This window comes from Halyomorpha halys, unplaced genomic scaffold (genome assembly GCF_000696795.3).
Source record: "Halyomorpha halys isolate HHAL.00 unplaced genomic scaffold, Hhal_1.1 Scaffold106.1, whole genome shotgun sequence".
NCBI lineage: Eukaryota > Metazoa > Arthropoda > Insecta > Hemiptera > Pentatomidae > Halyomorpha > Halyomorpha halys.
This window is the reverse complement of record NW_027111449.1, coordinates 1582312-1606431: the sequence shown is the minus strand read 5'-3', so window position 1 is coordinate 1606431 and position 24120 is coordinate 1582312. Positions and strand designations below refer to the sequence as shown.

At 31.1% G+C, this 24120-nt stretch overlaps 2 protein-coding genes across 2 annotated transcripts in view; one reads left to right on the top strand and one right to left on the bottom strand.

Annotated features, from left to right (window-relative positions):
- The window catches only part of LOC106677707 (alpha-1,6-mannosyl-glycoprotein 2-beta-N-acetylglucosaminyltransferase), a gene marked incomplete in the record, with an annotated part of 27589 nt that extends 16455 nt beyond the window's left edge, over nucleotides 1-11134 (bottom strand). The window contains 2 exon segments of the mRNA XM_067049455.1: nucleotides 3031-3065; nucleotides 10837-11134. Coding sequence (XP_066905556.1) covers nucleotides 3031-3037 — 7 coding nt within the window.
- A 2133-nt stretch (nucleotides 11135-13267) lies between these two features.
- Nucleotides 13268-24120, top strand: part of LOC106677705 (alpha-mannosidase 2) — a gene marked incomplete in the record, with an annotated part of 27686 nt that continues 16833 nt past the window's right edge. The window contains 10 exon segments of the mRNA XM_067049454.1: nucleotides 13268-13657; nucleotides 13736-13828; nucleotides 13943-14002; nucleotides 15087-15234; nucleotides 15312-15483; nucleotides 16059-16199; nucleotides 18410-18570; nucleotides 18810-18996; nucleotides 20793-20970; nucleotides 22997-23182. Coding sequence (XP_066905555.1) covers nucleotides 13553-13657; nucleotides 13736-13828; nucleotides 13943-14002; nucleotides 15087-15234; nucleotides 15312-15483; nucleotides 16059-16199; nucleotides 18410-18570; nucleotides 18810-18996; nucleotides 20793-20970; nucleotides 22997-23182 — 1431 coding nt within the window.

The following is a 24120-nucleotide window of genomic DNA, read 5'->3' as shown; positions in this document are numbered from 1 at the left end:
TATATATATATTAGTTTTTTAACCCCAGTCTTATAAATATAATTGTAATTCCCTATTGCTGCCCGTTAGTAGAAATTGTTGAATGTGTTAAATGCTAATAGCTCAAGTGGCAAAACTTTTACTAGATAATAAAGAAATAAGTTTAAATAAACTGTTTTGTTATTGACAAAATGCTATATTTTAAGAGAGTGCGTTGATAACAAATTTGTGTAGAATTTATGGATGTTTTCGGCCTCATTATTTCTAGCTTATATTTTACCTTTAGGTTAAGGGAAAATCTCAACGTTAAAAGTTAAAAAAATTCGATGATCTGTACGTATAATAAATTATAGTATACTTTTCATCACAAACTCAGTTGCGGTAAGAGAGTGGAACTTATTATTTATTTACTTTCAGGAAATAGACTTAACTACTGGTAAAAAACTTCGCATCACTTGAGTTTTATCTCTAGAATCGTGCCAAAGTCCTTTAGAAATAAACTTTTATTTATCTATAGATAAGTTAAGTTTGATGTACGGTTAACAAATACATATAAGAGTTGATATCTATTTGTATAATTTCCAGACAAGATTAGTCCTCTTCTTGGCAACCTGCGAATAAAGAAAGGAATACAATATTGATACTGCTATTCTCGGTGAAGAAATGTTAATTAAATAAATTCAGACTAAAAGAGTCAGATATTACACCAATATAATTGTTAACACTTAATATTTAACAATTATTTCCCTACATTAGATATTTAGGCTTTTTTTATTAAGGGAAAATCACAATTAATTTATAGACAAAATCTAAAGGTGGATTGTGAGGCTCAAATGTTATAAAGTAAATGTAAGATATAAAGAAAATAAATATCAATAATTATATTAGAGAAGTATTTTCAACCATACTTTATCAAACGAAATAGATACATTTTAAATTACATCTTGTTATTTTTGTCTTTATTTAGATCAGAATAAGCAGATTCGAAATAGAAAAAATATGTATAGCTTTATTTCTGTTGATTTTAAACAAAGGTGATTCCTAATTTATTATTTTTACTTTTTTTTAATGAAATTATATTTTTTCAATTAACTAATGCGATGAAATATAATTTAAGCAAAACTATGAATTTTAGAGTTTTCTTGTCACGAGATTGGTAACACCTGTCAGATAAGGGTTTAACCCATAGATTGACGTCCGTGTATTGATTCTGAAGGTACTTAACAGAACTGAGTATTAAAAAAAATAATGGTACCATGTCCTCGAGCTAAGAATATGATTAATCTTGTGGTTAGTCACTGCATTCCATGTTTTTTCCTAGATGATGTATTCTCTTTCAGTTAATCGGGTACATAAGGTTTAAAAAATGGTTTTTACTGTTTAAAAATTAATAAATAATATATCAGGACCGATTATGACAATCACATGTTCAAAGAAACCGTTTCTTTGCGGCCAATTAAGTAAGAAATATAATTGAACGAGTTCGAGGTACCCATATTTTTCGAATAAACATTACTACAAACGGGTTGAATGAAGGTGGTGTAAATTAAATAAAAGTTGGTATAAATAGTTTATCCAGGAACCCATCGTTTGAACAAATGAAGAATTGTCTTGTGCATTATTCAGAGATGTGTCAAAAGATTCACCTCATAGAAGGAAGAGAGTGGGGAGAGATCAGGAGAAAGATATTTATCCTAGAGTGAGTTTCCACGAAGGATCAGCATTTTCGGAGTTAACTTTACATTATAAATGACGTTATGTACGTAGAAATCATCCTTCATGAATTTGAGATACCACAGCCGACATGAGATATCTCTGAATACGGTATCTTCTCAGGACAAGACAGGCCTAAAATCACAGGCAAAGTAATACAGCGGACCCTGTTCCGATCGATATTCCATGCACTAAATATTTTGTTTGTTTTCTTCTTTAACCAATCCACATAAATTACAGTGCCGGGACAGTCTTGATTGATTGAAATGATGATTCATTTCTTAAAACCTCCTCTATCCGTAGCCAGCTTCTTGACTTCGCCAAGATTGATTTCTCTGTTCCTTGAAAGATTCGTTATGTGGTCCTCCCACTTATTCTTCGGTCATCTGCGGGGTCGTTTCCCCACAGTCTTTGCTTCCCATATAATTTTTTGGAGTTAGTTGTACGCAATTGCAAGTTTCCTTATGCGCTGATTTATCTCGGAATCAAAACTGCCATCATTTTAATCCCTTGATATTGTGATACATCAATCTGTTCTATACTTTTACAATTTACAGTTCCTTGTTTATATTTTACAACAATACATATCAATAAAATGCTGCTTTGCTTTAATAGTGTCACATTTAACAAAAATATATATTTTTTTTCATTTTATACTTAACGAAATCCGTAGATTGGAGTTAGTTAATCTCTGACAGCAGATTTAAGATAGCCTTATGAGAGAGTACGACAACATGCTCTGAGCGTCTATACGAACTTTAATTTGATCAATGACTCCATGTCTAATTGCAGTTATCAGATCTAGACAAGGATTTACTAAAAATGCCAGCGAACTGATTTTACGATTATCTTTTAACTTTTATTTTTGTGTAAAAATGAAAATATTATTATTTTATATTCACTATTTGCAATCATATTATAATCGTTACCGAGGACCATTGCTCAGGTGGTTAGGTGTAGGTCTTACCAATCTGAGATCTGGCGGCACCGGTTCGAATCCGGCCTAGGGCGTTGACTTTTTCATTGAATTGCGGTCCTACAAAATGAAAAACTTGACTCCCAATCATGGATAGGTAGTATAGGATTTCAATGGGAGTCTTGGGCCGACAGAAAAAATACAAATAAATTAATCATTACTTAATGTTCTTGCCTTATAAGGCTTATGTCTTTGCTTATGATAATTTCAAACTGAAATAACCCACTTAAAATTTCAAAATGACTAGTGATACAAACTTATAATTATTAGTTAGTATCAGAATTTTTTAATATTAAACGATCACACTACTGTTAATAAGGCGAAATTATTATATGATAAGTATTTTAAAATAATTCACTTACCTCTCATAATTCCTCTTCAATCATTATTGATGTATCTGAAAAAGAAAAGTAATAAACCAATTATATTATAAATGTTAAAAATAATTAATATACAAAGTTGTTTACCGTGGTATTCCTAATGCCCTTAGGTATTTATATACGGCCAAATATACTTTTCTACTCTAACTAAGGTAGGAAGGACTAAATTTAATATAAAATTGTTATATATAATGAAAAATTTAATCGGGTGAGAAATTTAGTCAAAAACTACTTCTTAACATTGGACACAATATTAGTCTGCGGAGGAAGTGTTGTGAGGAGGTATTTCAACTTTGTATGGCTGTTAATCTAGCATTAAAAATATCTGCAATCAAACATAAACAATTACTTATTAACAATTAATTTAATTAAACATAAAATGATCTTTGTTAATAACCAATCATGTATTAAACCATTAACTTTCTCATCACATTTTTTAATCATCCTAGCCAACTTAGTTTACCCTTCGCAGCAAACTTCGAAATCATGTAATCTAATCCTTCCCTCCGCACTGCAGCAAAGTTACTCGTAATGCCAAAGATGATATAAAGTCATGAAAATGCTTTCATTATCTTAAGCCATGAATGCCATTATTCTTCTGAAATGTTTTGGTAATTTATCAGTAGTTAATGAAGTTTTAAATGGTAATAAACTGAGAGAAGAAATCTATGTATCGACACGACTCGTGAACTAAGAAAGATCTCAGCATGAATCACTGTAGTACGCTCCTATGGACATAGCGAGACCACTTTTTTATTTTCTGTTTGAAAATAATAAAATGTTAACCTAGTCTATACAACAGTTTTAGTAAATGTCCTAGAAAAGAGCCTATCAAACTGATTCGGGTACATGCAACCGAATGCTCACTAAAGCTTATCAAGTTTAATACGAAAAAAAAAAATGTAAATCTTTTAATAATTTTGAGAAAACTTTGATATCTCTGGAATATAGAAATACAGATCTATATTATTTTTATGTCTGAAGCTAACTTAATGTACCATAAACTAGTTTATAATAATTATTTTCATCTAAGTAATGGTTTCCATGATATTTGCTAAAATAAATTCACAAATTGTTGATTTTTAGATTTGTAAAAAAATTGGTTATTGAAGAACTAAATCTAAGGAAGTAGTAAACCTACACATGCACTCAAATTGAAACTAGTTAAATCCATAATAAAGTAGTTTAGAATTATTATCTTCTTATGAGTAATATTTGCACAAATAAATAGTATTTCATATTTTGTAATAAATTATTATCTATTTAGAGTCGTAATAATGGTTCATATAAATTATGTTTTTAAAATTTAATTACTCAGATTCAAGGAGGTGGCTTTAGTTTAATTAGTTAAGCCTAAGAAGCAACCTCAACAGAACAGAACTGGACACGGATTGTATCATCTCCTGGGAAATATACATTTAAATTACTTAATTTATTACTTACTGCAATTAACGTAAATTTAATAAACTGCCGTGCCAGTCACTACAGCCTATTGCAACCCAAGTGAATTTATCCGGAAAACTGATAATTTGTTCACGAATCGAAATTCTTATCGGTGAGAATGCTCTTCAGATTAGGTTTAAAGTAAATATGCGAAATGTTGGAATAGCTATTAAATTTTTTTTTTCAAGTGAAGGGTGTGACCCTAAAAAATAAATAAGGAAATCGGCAATTTTCAAAGAGAATGTATCTACATATGAGAAAGATACGTTTTTATAATAACAATATACCTTAAGCTAACAGTTCAGTAATCGAGACTTACTTATACATGGGACATAAAGATCTCTAATACAGAAATGTTAAATATTATTTGCCAAACTCATTATATACATATATATTTATATATTCAGATTTTTGCCGTAGCTTTATAAGTTTATTTTTTTAAACAATTGATTGGGGGGGGGGATATACTCTCGTACAAAAGACACCTCTAACTATATACAACGTTATAATTAAAAGAAAATAAGACAAAACAAATAGATAAAAATAATACTTCTTAATAAAAGAGAAAAGTAAAATTAATAACAAAAAATAACGACATTCGTAGACTTAACAAAACAAACAATTGTTCTCTAATGGTAAAAAAAAAAAGTTGATTTGATAAAAAGACGAGAGAAAAAAAAAATAAAATGGAAGTATTTTTTTTTTCTCTCGTCTTTTTATCAAATCAACTTTTTGTTTTACCATAGTGTGAATAATAGAATAAATAAATATAGAACTTATAACATAATGTCCTGCAGCAGCCTAGGCTTCAGTCTTCGGGTTGAGGTTGGGTTTCCCAAGTTGTAGGACACTGCTCCTAATTGTTGGTAAATAGGAGTGGAACTTCATGAACTGTTTTTTGATGTAATTCTCTATTGACTCCATTTGTAATTCCCAAAGAAATTGGCTATTTCTTATGAACCAAGGAACATCTACTGCGATTCTTAGGACTTTATTTTGAAAAGATTGTTAATTTTATCCTTTTCGTAAAAGAGTTCACAGCCATACATCAGCTGTGGCCTTAGAATTGTTTTAAAAATAAGAACAATTGTTTCTGGTTATAATTTGGAATTTCTGTTTAGGATAGGACATAGCATTGCTAACCTCGCGTATGTTTGAGTTAGTTTGATGTAGATATGGTGATTCCAGGTGAATTCCCAGGCATCTTACTGTTTCACTGGCAGGATTCCTATTCACATTTTTACCTTTGAGGATTAGAACCGGTGGTTCTGGTGGGCGTCGAAGAGTAAGAAAATCTTAATCTGTATCCCTACTGGAAAGGCTATTTTTTTTAGCTTTACTAGGAGTATTCATGATCTTTAGTTTAACATGTTAAAGCATGTTAAATGGAGAAATAGTTCCTTCTCTTACCATGTTAAAACGATATAACATATAACATGGTTGGGAGTATATTTCTAGATCAGTTAAATGGAGAATGACGTCACGCAACAGAACAGCTCAGCTTGTCACCATTTTGTTTGTTGTAGTAGTAACAAGCAATGTTGTATTATACATATTACTTGCTCATAGATTGTGTTAGTATTGTGATGGATGTTTTTATAAATAATGAAGTAATGTATGACAATGATTCTCTTCCTCACAAGCTAGAAGATCAACAAGACACTCAGTGGCCAAACTTTCACTCAATTTAGGTATGTTTTAATAAATTATTTTAATCAAAACTTAAAAGTGAACAATAACATGAAGTTTTGGAAAGGTTATAAAAAATCCGCTAGGAGCTCTTATGTATTTAATATTTAACATGACTTTGAATAGGGTTGCTCACAATCCTATACTCATAACATTTAACATGGTAAAACATTTTACATTTAATACAAATTAATGAATATCCCTATTATATTGTAATACTACCATTATTTTTTGGCTCGAGCTGCCGCTATATCCGTCACGGACCAACCTGGTGCGACCTACCCGCCGAGTCGTGATGTACCATAAGCGTTAGCGAAACTATCATCTTATATTAATGTATATGAATACTTAAATTTGAATTTTGTATTACCATTTATGATATTTCAATATTCTTAAATATATTATTTGAATGAATAAATATTACAATGAAATCTTCTGATCCACTAAAATCGAACGTCTTATACGTAGAACCTCACGATGGCATTTTTAAGCCCAGAGTTACCACTTAGCACTAACTTGGCAAACCAAACTGTGACAATCCACCTCACGGGCTCACTTTCTATCGTGGTAGTGAGTAATAGTACACATTAGAGCATCAATATATTTCATCACTATTTTTAGGATTACTTGAAATGTGTTATCATTCTGTTCTACCTTCTTTGGACATCTCCTATCATACTTTCCTGTATCCTTCGCACTTCCATCAAGGCCTACAGCTGATACCCCCTCGACTATAAATCTTATATAGAAAGGTTCCGTTCCTGCCAGGACCTAAAGCGAATACCTTTAGCTATCCCCTACACGACAGTAAGCGAATACCTTAGAGTGGAATTTCCATCTTGCTGGGATTTTGACAGAGATACTCGCCATCTTCCAATCTATTCACCTCCTATTCAACATACCATACCTACTGAACGTGCATTGTCCAGCCCTTCTGATGTAGAGTACCTCACCTCTTGAATCGCTGCCAGGTCTAATAATACACAGTACCTCGACAACTACAAAAGAAACTGGTACCATAAAGTCTCTGTCTCAGCTTTGTGACAGGGTTAGGGAATGATGAAATGAGCATTACATATTTTGTATCTAGATAACAATTAATGATCATAAACTTAAAGTGAAAAGGAAATGTTGGCCTCAAGGAGGATAATAAGAGAAAAATTAAATCATCCACATTCAGATGGTAGACTATTAAGAAAGCTTAAAAAGTTCTATAACTGAAATAGCGCCAAAATTGGAGAATAACCGATGGTGTATAACATATAAAATTTAAAAGTATTCTTTACAATTAATTTCACTTTTTTATCAAATGTTATACTATTGATGCTAAAATTTAGAAGTATTATTTTTAATTCCCTTTTTTCTAGATATTTTAAATTATTACTATTCGCAATTGTCAATATATATATTTCAGGTAAATATAATGAATTTAGAAATTCGTTAGGTACTTGGAGAAACAAGCCAGATATATTGCGATATATAATTTCAAAAAATATAAAATTGCCGTAAAGGAATGGCGAATTCGATATATATCTTAAATTTACTTATATAACCTTCAATAATATTGAAAAAACTTGGAAGACGGTTACATTCCAACTTATTGACTAAAAAAGAAGCATGAGAACAAAGCAGGAAAATGCACAAGTGGATAAACACATGCGATAAAGCATGCTTTATCGAATTCCGAATAATTAAATGAGATAGGTGAAACGGATATAACACATACTGCAAGAAGAGCAGTGTCGATAGGATACAAAGCATGCTATAGTGCATACAAGCACACCACCTCCTTGGACACTAGGTAACGTTTTTCAATGTTTAACTTATAAATATAAAATTAAAGATTTTAGGAAGATAAACATTCTATAGAAAGTTTAAGTAGTTTAAATGCAAGACAAAATCTGAACATTAAATTCAATTTTCAGCTAACTTGAATAATTTGTATTTTTAAATTTAACCCGAATTTCATTAGCTTCCGAGTATTTTAATATATTCTGAGAAATATTTAATCACTAACGCAGTCTCTAGTGCTCTAAATATTGATAGTAAAACAATGGGTCTCAGTATAAATGAGAAGAACTGATATATGCACCTTGGTTCATGCCATATCAGTGCTACATTTTTTTTTTCATAGACTTTTATATTGATTACTAACTTATCCGACAATGCTTCGCTATTGCTATATTTGATGATGTATATAAATTTAATGATATTATGGTAGTTTCATTTAAATTATTGTATTTAGTTGAAATTAATCATTTACGTATACTTTATTATTATGATTTAGTAAAATAAATTAAACCAATATACGCGATAAGGAACGAAAATGGATTTTTTTCTTGTTTTTCAGACCGACTGACATAACTGCTTAATTTTGTTCATAACTTATTTTCTACCTAAGAATTAGGTGATTTCAGCACCATTTCCATCGCGACGGGAATTAGGTGATTTCAAGTATCATTTCCATCGCGCCGGGAATTAGGTGATTTCAGCATCATTTCCATCGCGACAGGAATTAGGTGATTTCAGCATCAATTCCATCGCGACAGGAATTAGGTGATTTCAGCATCATTTCCATCGCGACGGGATTTAGGTGATTTCAGTATCATTTCCATCGCAGCAGGAATTAAGTGATTTCAGTATCATTTCCATCCCGAGGGGAATTAGGTGATTTCAGCATCCTTTCCATCGCGACGGGTATTAGGAGATTTCAGTATCATTTCCATCATGACAAGGAAAATATTGAAAAAACAGCACATAAATCGGTCCAGTAATTCAAAAGCTTATTAACGACAAATATTAAACCATTCCCTTTTGTATTTATAGGCTATTTACAGATTGCTACAAGGCTATAATAGATGTTAATGATACATATTAAGTGCAAATATTTTTAGCGTGATACAGAGTAGTGATTAAGATTTTATTTATTTATACATTTGTAGTTTTAAACATTAGGAAAATATATATTTAACCTACACAACAAAAAGAAAAAGTAGATAAAAATAAACTATAAATAATAAAAGTAATAGAGAGCTAATCTATTACTAACAGAATATATACAATATACAAGTTTTATACAATTCTGGAATAATGTCCACGTATTGTCTATTAGTACATGTTTGGTACGTTGTGGCAGTACTTTTTAGTGATGTCTTGTCGTCCTCTCCTATTATGACATATAACAACGTTTATCAGTGAGTACGTGTACAATTTAATCGTTAGGAGCTGTCAGACAGCATAATCGAAATTCTGTTAAACCATTAAACAGTTGTTTATTATCACCATTCCCATAATGTGAACAACCTCTAATATTCTACAGTGTAGCTCCAGGCATTTAAGGCTATACAAGATGTAATTGCCGAAAATACTGTGTCTGTTCATAACATTTTGATGTCCATTAATGACAGTATCAACAGTAGGTGCTTTCTGCAAGCCACAAGTTTTCGCCGCTCATCAGCCAGTACAAAGTTAAAATGAAATAGTGGTTTGTAAAACTAAAGAATTAGACCTACTACATTTTTGACAAGATCATCCGCTTGGCCGTGGGTCGATTAATAATGGACACCCTATGTAGATGAGTGGTGTTGCAAGCGAATGCGAGGCAATAATCTTTAATTTTAAAAAATATTTTCAATTTATTAGTAGAATCCATTTATATAAAATAGCAACATCATCACCTTGTCTATGGGACATTTACCAAGAGTAGGCTATTTTTCTCGTTGTTCGTCATTTGTTTCTTGTGCTACTACGACTAACAATAATAATATTTATTTATTCTGGGACGAGTACCTTAAGAATATTAAATCCAGACAATAATATGCTAGGTTCATCTTGACATTAAATTCACAATCTTTTCTTTTAAAAGGCTGATATTATTATTAGAATAAAAAATTGCAATCCATAGGAAGCTCCCTCTTAAAGCCGTATCATGGCTGTGAGTAATTGCACCTCTTGAGTGCGAAGAGTACGTCCCCACCGACTAATAAAGCTCAATGGACATAAATATGACACCTAGGGTTAAACAGAAAAGTATATACCAATATGTTCATCCTATATAATGTTTCAATTTGATAAAATGTTTGATTAAGGACAGATTCGTAATTTAGAAATGTTCAATGTATATTAGTACTGTACTCAAGAACCTTCATGTGTTGTAGTTATAATTTTTTTTTTTTACGTTAGTGTCTATTATTAATTCCGTACTAACCGTGAAGAAGATAACTTCTTACCTAATTGACTAGACTTATCAACTTTTTCACGGTCGATTCTATTAAAAATTTTATACTATACATAAAGTGCCATTCATATTTTGTGTTTTAATAAATGTTCAATCACATTTGATTTTGGCCGTTTTTTTTTTCATTTCAAAGATATTCAATTGCTTTAAGGATAAATATACCGTAAATATTTTTAGCACCAGGGTGAAGCAAAATATTTTTTGCCTAACAAGAGAGCCGCGGCGAAAGGAGTTTGAAGACCGCTAGTGTGTACAGGTGTAGTTGCATCACTGTTATGAACTAATACAACAAAAGAACAAAAATATATTTACCTATAAATTTCAAAAATATTAAGTTTAAAAGTCTTTGTTAATAGTATGTTAAAAAAAGACCTTCAAACTTTATATTCTTACATATAACATAACAAAAATAAACTTACATGCAGGAACGTAGTTATAACAATTTGTTGCAAGATAGTGCAAATATACAATTTCCAAAATATTTTGATGAGATTTTTGTATTATTAAATTTCCCAACTATGTTATGATATATTTTAACTTCCCCAACTCTTTTAATTTGAACTTTTAACTTAACTCTCTTCTCCAAAAGTTGAAAATTTATAAAAATAATTTTCTTTTCTATTCTAACGCATCACTATATCAATAAAATCCCGAAACCGGATCTTCACTCCGTGGAGCTACATAATTTCGAATATCCCTTTTCAAAGTGTGAATGTTTCTAAATGGTGAATTTTAGATGACAGGGGATAGCTCAGTAACATCATAATGATCTAAGATTATTTAAACTCACGGAGCATACCTTATGTTTATTCCGATGTAATTTAATGAGAACAGAATATGTCGTACAAAATGCGGCCGCACGCTTTAAAAAGGAAATATATTACTTGCTTTAATTTGGTTTGACCCAGTTTGCTTTAACTGGAATATTTCTGCTTTGAAATCCAAGAAACTAAAGATAAGACAAAAAGCTGCAAAGCAAATCGTGATTTTGTGGCTTAAAAATTTTTAACTTCCTCGGAACTGAAAGAAAAATAATTCTTGTTCATCGTGATACTTTCAACATATAGGTTTTTTAGTGTGTCACATTAAATTATTATCTATGATATTAAAATTTAAAAGGCCGATTTACTAAATAATATGCCTTTAGATGCACTTCATTTCATCGCACTGATAGACTGAGTTCGATAATTATATTAGAAGGAATTCTGTCAATTGCTTTATCTTCAGTACAGTGATCCCACAGATATTTTCTTATTTTACACATATCTATGGAACATTTTATTTCGAATGAAATATCTTCCATATTTCGCCGAAAGAAATAATCTGAACAGAGGAAAGCTTGAACCATACTGGAGAAGCAAGCTGGTTACAGACCTGGACTAGGGCGACCTACGATAGAAATTTAGTACTAGTGCATCGTATTACTTTAGCCCACGTAAATAAGATCGCATCCGATACTGTATCCTTGTGTTTTATAAGACATGTCGTATGGTTTTTTACTAGGCAAAGATAAATTTATTTTCCGATATTTTATCCCAAAGCAAAAACTGTACTATGTATTAGATTCCATTATCTTCATAACGCGCGATGTCTTACCACACGATATCGTTTGACATTTATCGCGTTCATAAATCTCAGTCTGCTGTGAAAAACAGAAGTTTCCAACATTTTGAAGAAACAAGTTCAATATTTTTATTCAAACTCAAAAATAAAGCTTTTCAGGGTGTTTTATTTATTCCTCATCTCCCAGAGGTTCATTGAACGAAGATGTTAGAAACGTTACTATGGTTATCAAACCACCTTGGCAAATAGGAACGTTACCAAAAAGTTGATAAATTTGTTAATCTACTTCAAACCACGAAAATTTTGATAAAACATTACTCTCCCAGAGATACTATAATATGAATTTCTTTTTAGTACTGTAAAACAAAACCTATATTCAATTTTTCGAACGAATCTAAAAATAAAAAATGTTGACTTAAAATTTCGTTCAACAACAATTCACTTCAAAGAGACCGGGAAACACACTAGGGCTGCTAATGTGTGGAGTCCAACCCGCTTTCCCTTTTAACAAAAGTTTGGCGTCTACGCTGTACCGGAAATTATCTATATGAATTATAAACTGATACTCTAGTAATTGTATAATATTGTGATATCATCAGCAGACTTACACCAATGTAGCATATTTTCTACAAAATTAAATTCCATAACGTTTATATCCGGTTGTGGAAGAGATGTAAAATATTGGTGACTGTATGTTGAATCCTTTTTCTAGCTTATGCACAGTAAAGCCATCATAAAAAATTGAAAAAAGTTTTTAATTTTCAATGATGATGATATTTACTAAACATTTTTGTATACGGAACGAAGATCTTCGAATAAGAGCCTTTGGGTATCAAGACATCGCTTCTAGCGTTTTTTTCCATTGTTCATTGGCTCTCTGGAACTCTGGGCGGTAGACTATTAATAGGTCTCGTCGAAGCTGCTTGGAGTAGTGTTGGAAAGCGATTTGAATACGATTCCAGCGACAGCTTAGGCGAGGTCCTTTCAAGGCCTTGCATGTGAAGAGTTCCAGATACTTTACTGTACTCGCAGCCATTACTACAGTTTAGATATTTGTTTTTTAATTAAACCAAATACAATTACCAAACTAATTATTAAGCCACAGTTGACAAATTTGCGTCAGCTGCATCTTTTTGTGTTATACAATAAAAAGTTAGAGATATTTTAAATAAATAGGTCTATTCGATCTTGTCCTGAAGGCTGGGTCTATGGTATGAGAGTGGGGGCTATGGCTCATCCCCTCCATTCTTCTGTTGAGGAAAGACTTCTTTGTATTATTTAGTTCTCTTTGGCTGTTACCCGACAGTTTCAAATTTGCGACCTTCCTGTTATCAAAGCTTGTCAAAGATATGATACCATTTTTTAATTACCAGAATTTAATATGACCTTGAATATTGATGAGGCACAATATTATCGTTTTACCTCGTCGGAGTGACAGTTGTGGACTAGTACCATTTCTTTAAAAAGGTTTTATGGCTCTGTTATTGGTATGATTTTTACTGGATTTTGTTGGAATCATACCGTGGGGAATAGTTCACCTGAGATAATTGATGAGTTATAAGAAAAGAAAATATGAGAATAAAAAGACTAACAATTGTGGGTACTATACTCCTTGTCATAGTTTGCATGGGTCTTTATATCTTCTTGGATAGCACAATAACTAATGAACAGAAATCAGTAAGAGAGGTGTTGTATGTTATTTTTGTTCCTAAATGATGATAAATCAACCTTTTAATTTTTTTGTGAATTTTTAAGGTAAGGAGGCCCAAACCCTTTCATTCTCGACTCTCATATGGATATCAAGAATCGAAGCTAGCTCATACAACCAAAGCCAAAACCAATGTTATGGTAAAGCAAATGTTATAATTTTTAATCATAAAAATTATGAATGTTATACTGAAACATATTTCATATTCAGGAATTACATGTCCTCATTACTGATAAAAAATTTGTTTTGATTAGGGTAAAGATACTGGTTTAACATGTGCTGCACCAATAGATTTGCCAGAAGTAGATGTACAGGTAAATGTCTTAATGGGAAACCATATACTTTAATTTATAAAAAATTATAACATAGTATATACAGGCAATCCTTGTATTTATGTCTGGTTCTGTTAATTGGAAAGTGTTAAGTCAAAATTAATTCCTGCTTGACAAACATTTTTATGCACACATAAAGCTGGACTTTGTACCCTTTATTCCATCTGACAAGACTTTCATATAATATGCAAGCATTATTAATAGCTTCATTTGTATTCTGTTTGGTTTTTTAACAGTGTCCTATGATTAAAAAATTCAATTTTTTTTCTAGCAATTTAAATAATTTGCTTGAGATAAAATGGTTCTAGGTACAGATTATGGGAGGATAGCAAAGATAGATACAGAAAAACTATTTATTAGTAATCAATCATCATTCAGCTTTGATGAAGCCTTTCGAAGTAGGATAAAATATTGATTACTAATAAATAGTTTAAATATTTTGATTGACCATTACCATTTGATTACACGTTGTTCATTGTTTCTTGACCATAAGCAGTCTGCAAAGCTTTGAATAAATCCCTGTGCTGATTAGTTAAAATTGCAAAGGAAAAACATTAAATAAAATGTTATTCTTAGACCTCTTTATCTAGCTTCAGTTCAATCATACAAAAAATATTGCAATACATAAGATATGTTACCAATACAAATCCACATGCAATCGCAACTTGTTTACAGTTCAACTTCATGAAATTCATAACACTACTCTTAGAGTGTCTAGATATGTATTATGATTTATGAGCTAAAGAATTAGTACTAATTCTTTTAACAAAAATATATACAAATAAAGAATTGGACCAAGATGTTAGCAATTAAAATAAATATAACAAAAACTTATTATTTTGTTTCTAATGTTGACTAATCATTGTCTAGTCCAAAAAATAATAACATAAATTATAACCGTCAACTACTCATCATTTCTAATTTCTTTCTAAATTAATCAGCTGTTAGTAAGCTGCTTTTCATTTATATTTCCTGGAGGAAATTTAAGTACACCTTGTATAATGTTTTTTAAATAACATCGTAACTTTCATAAACATTCATTAAAACAAGGTTTTTTTTTTCCTAGATGGGACATGTTTATGATGATATTCCATTTGATAATGTTGATGGAGGTGTTTGGAAGCAAGGCTGGAATGTAGTCTATGATGAAAGACAATGGAATAGAAATAAGAAGTTAAAAATATTTGTTTGTCCACATTCCCACAATGACCCAGGTTGACTTATATATATTTACGTGTATGATTAAGATATTTACTTGACATTGTAACTTTTAAATTAATATGATTTTTAGGATGGTTAAGAACATTTGAAGACTATTACATTTCTCAAACAAGGTCCATATTAAATAATATGGTTACTAAATTGTTGGAAGATGAGAGAAGGAAGTTCTTTTGGGCTGAAATTTCATTTTTTGCTCTATGGTGGTCGGAGATCCCTTATAGAACTAAAGAAAATGTTAAATTGTGAGTTATGGTTCTTACAATACTTTAAAACTTTTGGTCTTATCTGGTTGAATCAAGTTTTATTTAATAAAGTTAAAAAAATTCCATCCTCTCATGATTTATTCCAGTTATTCAATATACTTGCTTGCCTTCAGACTTCAAAGAAATCAATTGACTTCATTTTCAAGATTTATGTTCATCATATTTTGTGAAGATGTATGTCAAGGAATTGTGAGAATTATAATGGTTTATTATAGTCATTAAATATTAGCTTTATTACTTCATAGAAAAAAATCATTTCAGTTATGTAATTTTGTACCATCAAAAAAAGTGGTAATTTATTGTTATCTACCCCTAATCTTCTTAGAAAGGCACATATTTGGTTAAGCTTAGGTCTAGGCTTAAAATGACTCATTAAGGACTTGTTCAACTCCTGGGTGGGTGAAAGTTGGCAGATGTTATAAATCTGTTACAAATTTTTAAGTTATCCCAATAAATGCAGTTACAATTTCCATTCCAGTTTACGGTCTGTTCATGTATTTTTAGTTACTATATTCGAAATCAACACACTCCAGTTTACTTTGAAATACTTTCAGGTTATTGTCACGTGGGCAGTTGGAATTTGTTACAGGTGGCTGGGTAATGTCAGATGAAGCAAATTCTCATTATTATTCTGTCATAGAACAATTGCTGCATGGTCATCAATGGCTATTGAATAATCTGAACTACAAGCCACGGTAAGTTTTATATATTTTATTATAATATCCCTGCAACTTCAATTGCAGGCCTACCTTCTACGCCGTAACCCCTGATGAACACCTGAAACTCAGGTCGAAACGCCAGCATAAAATAAATAAATATGGTTTTGTTTATTTATGTTTTTCTTTGCTGACCGCACCCCCCGACAAACTTCTCCAATTATTATAATATGATTTACTCATGAATACTTTATTTCTACCTTAGGCATTACTAAAGGATTACTTTATTCTACTTATTTAATTTTGATGTTTAAGGGTTTGTAATTTAATCAATTATTTCAGAAAAGACACTTGTATTATTTTCACAAACAACACATGTGGCAATTCTGAAATAACCTATTCAATTACATTTATACATAATGCATGATAAAACGTCACTTTATTGCTTTGCAATGTACAGTTTCATTATCCACTCTGAAACATCTGTAGAGTGTAGAACATTAATTCTTGATTTTTATTTATTTATTATTTTCTTAACTTCAACTTCATTTTCTAGCTAAGCATAGCTAGACACTGTACCAATAGGTGACCAATTAACTCTTTGCTAAACCTTATACTTTTTCTGTCCCATTTCCGCATACTTTCTTTAGTTCATTTCCCTAGCTCATCATCTATAGTCTTTATCAGTACATTTTGCCTTTAATGTCCCTCACACATAAAAATCTAATAGGATTCAATGTGGGTTTCTTGTAGGGCTTCTTACAGTACAAGAACAACCTATTCATTATCCTAGAAATTTTCATCCATCCATTGTTCAGTGGTTCTTTCGTTATTTCCAGGCTGTCTGTCCATCTAAAACAGATATTGCTGAACTTTTTTTATCATTGACCCCTAAAAATTTACTTATAGTTAAATTATTAAAAAAAAAAAAACTTATTCAAGCCCAGCTAATAATTCAGTGACTTGATCTTGAAAATGATTCTCCCTATTTTTAATATATCCAAAGCATAATTTAAAAATCTTTGCTTGAGTTTGGGAGGTGATTTTTGTATATTTTGTTGGTTGTATGCAATTATCCTAAATTTGAAAAGTATTGAAAACCTTTTCGTAGCAACAAATAAAAGTAAACATTACCAATGACAAGTTTGATTTAGCTTAAAAGTTTAAAATAATTGACTATACTTGAATAACCTAAATATCTTTTCCTTGAACATTTTGCATGTTGCATGCCAAATAAAAAATTTGTATACTGTGTATGTGTTGCCAGTGAATTTGTGATTCAACCCTTTGCACTCAAGGGCTCCAGAGTGGAGCCATTCAAAATTTCATCAAACTCAAGGGCTCTGTTATGGAGAGAATGAAAATAATTTTCACTCCATAGCATAAGGACAAAGACCAAAATTGTAAAAACTATTGTGTATTAGATATTTCACTTGTGGTGACAAATAACGGTTGTGGCTCACAGATTATTACACTGCGAATATGAATGAAAAAAAACTTCGATTGCAAAGGGTTAATAACAATGGTCTTCATTTATCCCATAAATCAGATGGACCTCTAATTATATTATATCAACCCCTTTGATAATCCCTCATCTAAAACTACTTATTCCTCTTTTGATTTATCAAAATATCTTCAAAAAGCTCAGTAATTTCATTCTGTTGTATATTTAAAAATGCAATGGAATAAAACCTGTATGGTATGAATATTGGTTCTAGAAGTAGAAAAGAAGTGCTTATGATTGCCTATGTATTGTGCTCTGTATATATGGATTTGTGAATGTAAAACTTGTTTGCTCAATCTATAAAATTTGGTTTTCATTACCATAGGTGGCAGCCTGCTCTTGGTAGCCACCTCGAAAAATGTATCTTTGGACTGAAGTCAGGTTCAACAAGGTTGAGACTTTTTGGCAGATGAAAAGTTATAAACTCTTCCTTTCAACTGTCATAGGGGTGATTCTCAACTTGCTTGCAATACGATAATTATTCTTAGATTAAAACTCCTTCTTCAATCCAATTGACTGGAGGAGCTAGTATTGCTACCTATACTAAAACCCTCACGATTTTTTGTTAAATATATTAATTTTGCCGGAATGAGTAAATTTTTTTTTTACCATACTTTCTTTACTTTTGATAGTTGAGAAAGTAACATTGCTACCCCTAATTTTGGCTTAACATTAACAAACATATGTCATATTGTAATTAAGATATCACGGTCCATGTATTTTCTGAAGTTTTTATTTTTTATAGGCATAGTTGGTCTATTGATCCATTCGGACTTTCGCCAATGCTTCCATTTCTCCTAAAGAAATCTGGATTCAAAGGCTTGGCTATCCAAAGAACTCATTATGCTGTAAAGAAGTACCTAGCTCAACATAAGCAGTTGGAATTCAGGTGGAGGCAGCTTTGGGGTATGTCAATAAGTTTATTTTGTTATTTAAAGGTATAAAGATTAACCTGAGAGGAATAGGAAACTTTTTAGTTTCATGTCTTATAATTATTGTCTCTTTGAAAAGCAATATGTTTTTTCAGTTTTTCAATTGAGTAATAATAAGAATTATTTTTTTTATTACTTTGTTCACAATTTTTCAGTACATTAATCATTATTAGCTTCCACTATTGTTTATATAATCAATTTATGTTTATTTAGATAATAGTGGTTGGACAGAATTGATGACACATATGATGCCATTCTATGGCTATGATATACCTCACACTTGCGGGCCAGATCCCAAAATTTGTTGTCAATTTGATTTTAAACGTTTACCAGGATCTGGTGTGACATGTCCATGGCATGTTCCTCCCCAAAACATCACCGAAGAAAATGTTGCGCACAGGTGAGATAACATCTAAATCACTTTTGTATAGTTTAATGTTCTGATCATAAAACTCCTTTTATTAATTCTTATTTTTTAACTTAATTCTGATGGAGGTTAGGTTATTTAAATGCTGAATTGATTAAAAAACTTCTTGTGTTTGTATTTTATGAATTGTTAGTACACTGGAGGTAACTTCAGAATCGATGGATATTTTGTGCATTTTTTTTCCAGAGATATTTTATTACAAAAAACTCTCATTACTCCATTTTGAAATTTTTTTAGCAATTTAGCAAAAATTTGTACAGTAGACCTAGCTAATTGATGATACTGTTACCGAAAATTTTTGAAGTTATGTCCCTTTTTGAAAAACATCATTTGCAATTCAATAGTAACCTGTTTTCAGGAAATTAGACTTTTCACTCAAATTATGCTTCATTTTAAAGTATTTGAAACAATTTAATTTCTATGAAAGTTAAATGGTGCTGTAGCAGAAAAATATTTTGCATTGTGAAAAATAAACCTTTCTTACTTAACTAATTAAATATACAATATTTACATCTTAGAGGTGTCTATTCCACTTCAATGTTTAAGGCACTACTTTCTGCTATTGCACAGGTGATAGCTCTGGTGTCACGGTGTGAAAAAGAGAATTTGTTAGATATATCAACAAATCCAGGAAGTTTTTTTTATTAAATCTGAGGCTGTTGAAATATCTTGTAAATTGTATAGGACTGACCTTTTTTCCTTCTTCCATCTCATTTATTCAATCTTCCACTGCATCGCTTTGAATTTGTTGTAGGTGGCACAATGTGCTATTCGATGGATGTGTTAAAAACCATGCGGCAGTCCCAGAATGCTCTCATAAATCTGTTTTTGTCTGAGGAATTGACACACCTTAGTTAATGATTCAGACAGTAGGACTTTCTGACCATGTTTCTTTTATAATAAAAGAATTTATAGGTTGAAAATTGGAGGTAGCTATCAAGTTATATAACCAGATAGGCTATAGCGTTGGATGGAGCAATTGTTAAGTTTGCCAATTGGATAGTTTTCGGCAGTATAGATTTCTTTCTTCTTTGTTGTACAAAAACAACAAAGTCCATTTTTTTCTAATTCTACTGATATTTTAAGGTTCCCTAGCCATTGAATTATCTTATTGCTTGCTGCTTCTACCTTTTATAGTTTAGGGTTTACATTTCTGCTGCACATGCTGCTGATGGCAGTATCATCCGGATAAGCAGTGATCTTAGCTTTTCTGTTGTTTTTACCAACTATATCAGCACAGTAAACTGATAATACTGTTAACAGTGCTACTCCTTGGAAGAGTGTTAGAATGTTTTTCTTACAGAGGGATTCCTGTTCTTGAGGAAAGGAGTGATGACCAAATATGGTAGCATTCAAGATCTATGAGCTTATGGTATAGAATACCATGAGACAGATTTGGCGATTATATAGATATGGATATCAATTCAATATTTTCAGCATCTTTTAAATTGTAAATCTGTTTATATTCAATGAATGAAAACTAAAATTTATTGAATTATCAGTTCTGAAGATGAAAGCCTCTGTATTGAGGAACTTAAGCTTTTAGTCAGAAAATATTATTGATAAATTATTGATTGAAATAATGTGAGACAGAATCTCTCTAATGAGGTGCTTATATTGAACGAATAAAATATTTATGGGTTATTTTAATCCATACTTGATAGCAAGAAACTGTAGAATCTTGGGAACAACCTACTCTGAAGAAAATTTAGAAGAACATCTGTTTGATTTTTATTTCTTATGTTGAAATTGTTTGTGTAAATTTTTAGGTCTGAGCTCCTTCTTGATCAGTATAGGAAGAAAGCTCAACTTTATGCTACAGATGTTCTCTTCATTCCTTTAGGCGATGACTTTAGATATGACCATTCATCTGAATGGGATCAACAATATCAAAATTATCAGAAAATATTTGACTATATCAATGGAAACCCTTATTTAAATGCTCATGTAAGTATTTCTTTACCAATTAATTATTGCTTATTTTAAATGATCAAGAGTAAAATTGTTCAATTTCATTCATATAACATCAGATAATCAGGTAGATACTATATCAAGTGATCAGTTATTTGACCTCTCTCATGGGTTCTTTGGGTGACTGAGTTACGTCCTCGTACGACCTTATCTTCAACTGATAATGCTGGAGATCAATTGACTCTTTTGACCGCACCCCTGACCACCTTCTTCATAATAATGAATTATATTTGAATGTCCATAATTAAGAATATTAAAAATGTGCACTTATTAAGGTGAGTCCAGACATGTAAGAATGGACCGTGACATAACACCGACACAAAACAAAACAAAACACTGTGAAAGAACATCATAATCAGAGTCGATTCATTAGCAAGTCTTAGGTGTTTTTTAGGAGATACTCTTTGAAGTTGTAATTTTTTTCATTGAATTTTGTCATTTTCTGCTGCTTTTAGTTCTTGATTGGAGATCTTATAATCAAAGGTTCATTTTTTTCTTCATTCTGGTAAAAGGAAATAGAAAAGAAAGTTAAGCATCCTTTGAATTATTGAGCACATTTATTTGTAAGGCAACAGCAAATCTGTATTTGTGACTAAATACCGAGTATCATTTAAATCAAATACTTTTTCTTTCAGATACCAAAAACAACTGAGAAGTGGTGGAAAGTAGTTAAACGATTTGAAGATATCTGGAACTTTCCTAATTGCCTAGATGCCCCCAGATGGGAAGCATGTCATCTTACAAGCACCCTTCAATACAGGACGTGAGTTTTTAATTACAAATCCACATTTAGCATTGTTCTCCTTCCTTTAGTAGTCGCTCATTTCAATTTCTTGTTGTCTATATTGGCAGTCAAGAGTGGAAGTCTGATGTCAGCCTATTTAAGAACTGATCATTTCATCAGAAATTAAAGAAACAATATAAATTTAGTACAAGGAGAACCTTAGTGGTTGGTAGGACAACAGGATATTCCTTATTTTTTACATTATTTAGTGTTGTCCTTATTTGAACAGCTACATCTCACACTATTCTGTAATATAACTCAGGAGTTTGATAATTATTAAACTGTAGCACTTTCAAGTTTAATAAATATATTTATTTATATTCACTTGCCTGATTCTGTATCCTGTCTTTTTTATATCTTATTGTTTCCTTCTCAATGCTGACAGCAGTTTACTAATTTTATTTTACATTTATCTGTCTTAGCTTGAAACTGTTCTGCCTGTTCATTCTCACAGCCATTTCTTCAGTGTTTTGTGTCTCCACAATAGTTATTTACAGTGACATACTTCAATAAATTGTAGCATAAATCCATTTGTCCACTCCTTGTTTGAAACTAAGGAATTGATACATAGTCCTGTTCGAACATGTTAAGAGGATGTGTAACGGGACTGTGCAGCATTTTTTTTTATGTGCACCAACAAAACCAGAAAACAGTCTTGTGTCACACTCTGATATTACAATGTGCTGTTTAAAATGGCAAGGAATGGTATTGCATTACGATATATTTTTGCATGTCTGGACGAACCTTTTAAGTAGTCGCAAACAATGTAGCTGTGACTGGGAGTAGGAGAGAGTCCTTTTGTGAATTATTTTTTATGTACTCCTCAATTGACAAGTTGGGAAAGAGGACCATCACATGTTTAATGTGTGAATTAAGTGTTTGTTTGTACCGAATTGATAGTTTATAATTTTTTCCTCTATTTATGGTATATTTTACATTTTGTTTGTTTCTTAAATTGGTTTTTAATATTGATTATTGTTATTTAGTTTATTTTGATGCTATTTACTGTGTATTATTTTAGTTTAATGAAAGTCTTGATACCAAAATTAGTTGCTAAGAATATAAAAAATAAATAGGAAGACAATATTTTTTTCTTCTTTCCAGTTCAATACAATGGTTTATTTTAATTTTATGTTTTTTATTCTATTTCTAAATTAAAATGAAACATTGTTAACATTTTGATTTATTGAACTTTCCTAATATTGTTATCATATACAGGCACAATTTGGAACATTAAGTGATTACTTCAATGCACTTCATAAAGAAAAAGTATTCAATGAATTTCCTACACTTTCTGGAGATTTTTTTACTTATGCAGATCGTGAAGATAACTATTGGAGTGGATATTACACTTCACGCCCTTTCTATAAAAGAATGGATCGTGTTCTCATGTCATATCTCAGGCAAGTTTTGTTTTTATATTATCACCTCTCGATGACTTGCATTTTTATATTCTCTTAAAGAAAATTTATTAAAAAATAAATTAATATAAATTTGACAATAGTTTAAAATCATTTCAAGAGCGGTATTACACCTTTAAAATGAAGAAATTAACCATTCATTTTTATAACTTCATGAATTGACTTAACCCCCATTGCTTTCTGGTCTGCCATTTGTCAAAATACCATATAAAATCTTTAGTCTTGTTTTTAAGTTACTTGTTTCTAGTTAAAAAATATATTCTTAATATGATGTAGTACTTTTGTTATAACTTCCCTCTTATATGTATGTTTGTCAATAAATTCATTTTAGCTCTGGTGTTTACATTCAAAGGTTGTGTAATTAATATTCTAATTTACAGGAATCTTAAAATGACAAATGAGTTCAGTTTAGATATATAACATAGTAGTTTGTAAAAATAGAGGACAATTTTTATGAATTCCAAGATATTCAAACAGTGAAACTGATGCATGAATCCAGTATGTTATATCCAATATAAGTAAAAATTCTATTCGTGTAATAATGTAAAATGAAGTGCTCAATAACTTTTATCATACTCAAAGTTCAAACTTCAGTCAAAGCAGACCTACGATAGACAAAATTCTCAATTATATAGACATCTTAAAAGAAGTGTATCCTTTCTCTGGACTCCAGAGCACTCAGGAATACCTGGAAATGAGGCAGTGGATAAAGAGGCTGCTACAATGAATGTTCCACCTCTCCGAATTTATGAGCCGAAAGACATAAAGGCATTTTTAAGGAACAGAATCTGAAAAAGTTGGGATTCAATGTGGGATGAGGTACCACTCACCAATAAGCTAAGAAATGTTTAAAAAAAACACACAAAAGTGGACAAGTGCCATAAGGGGAAACAGAAGAGAAGAAGTGGTTGTTGCAAGAGT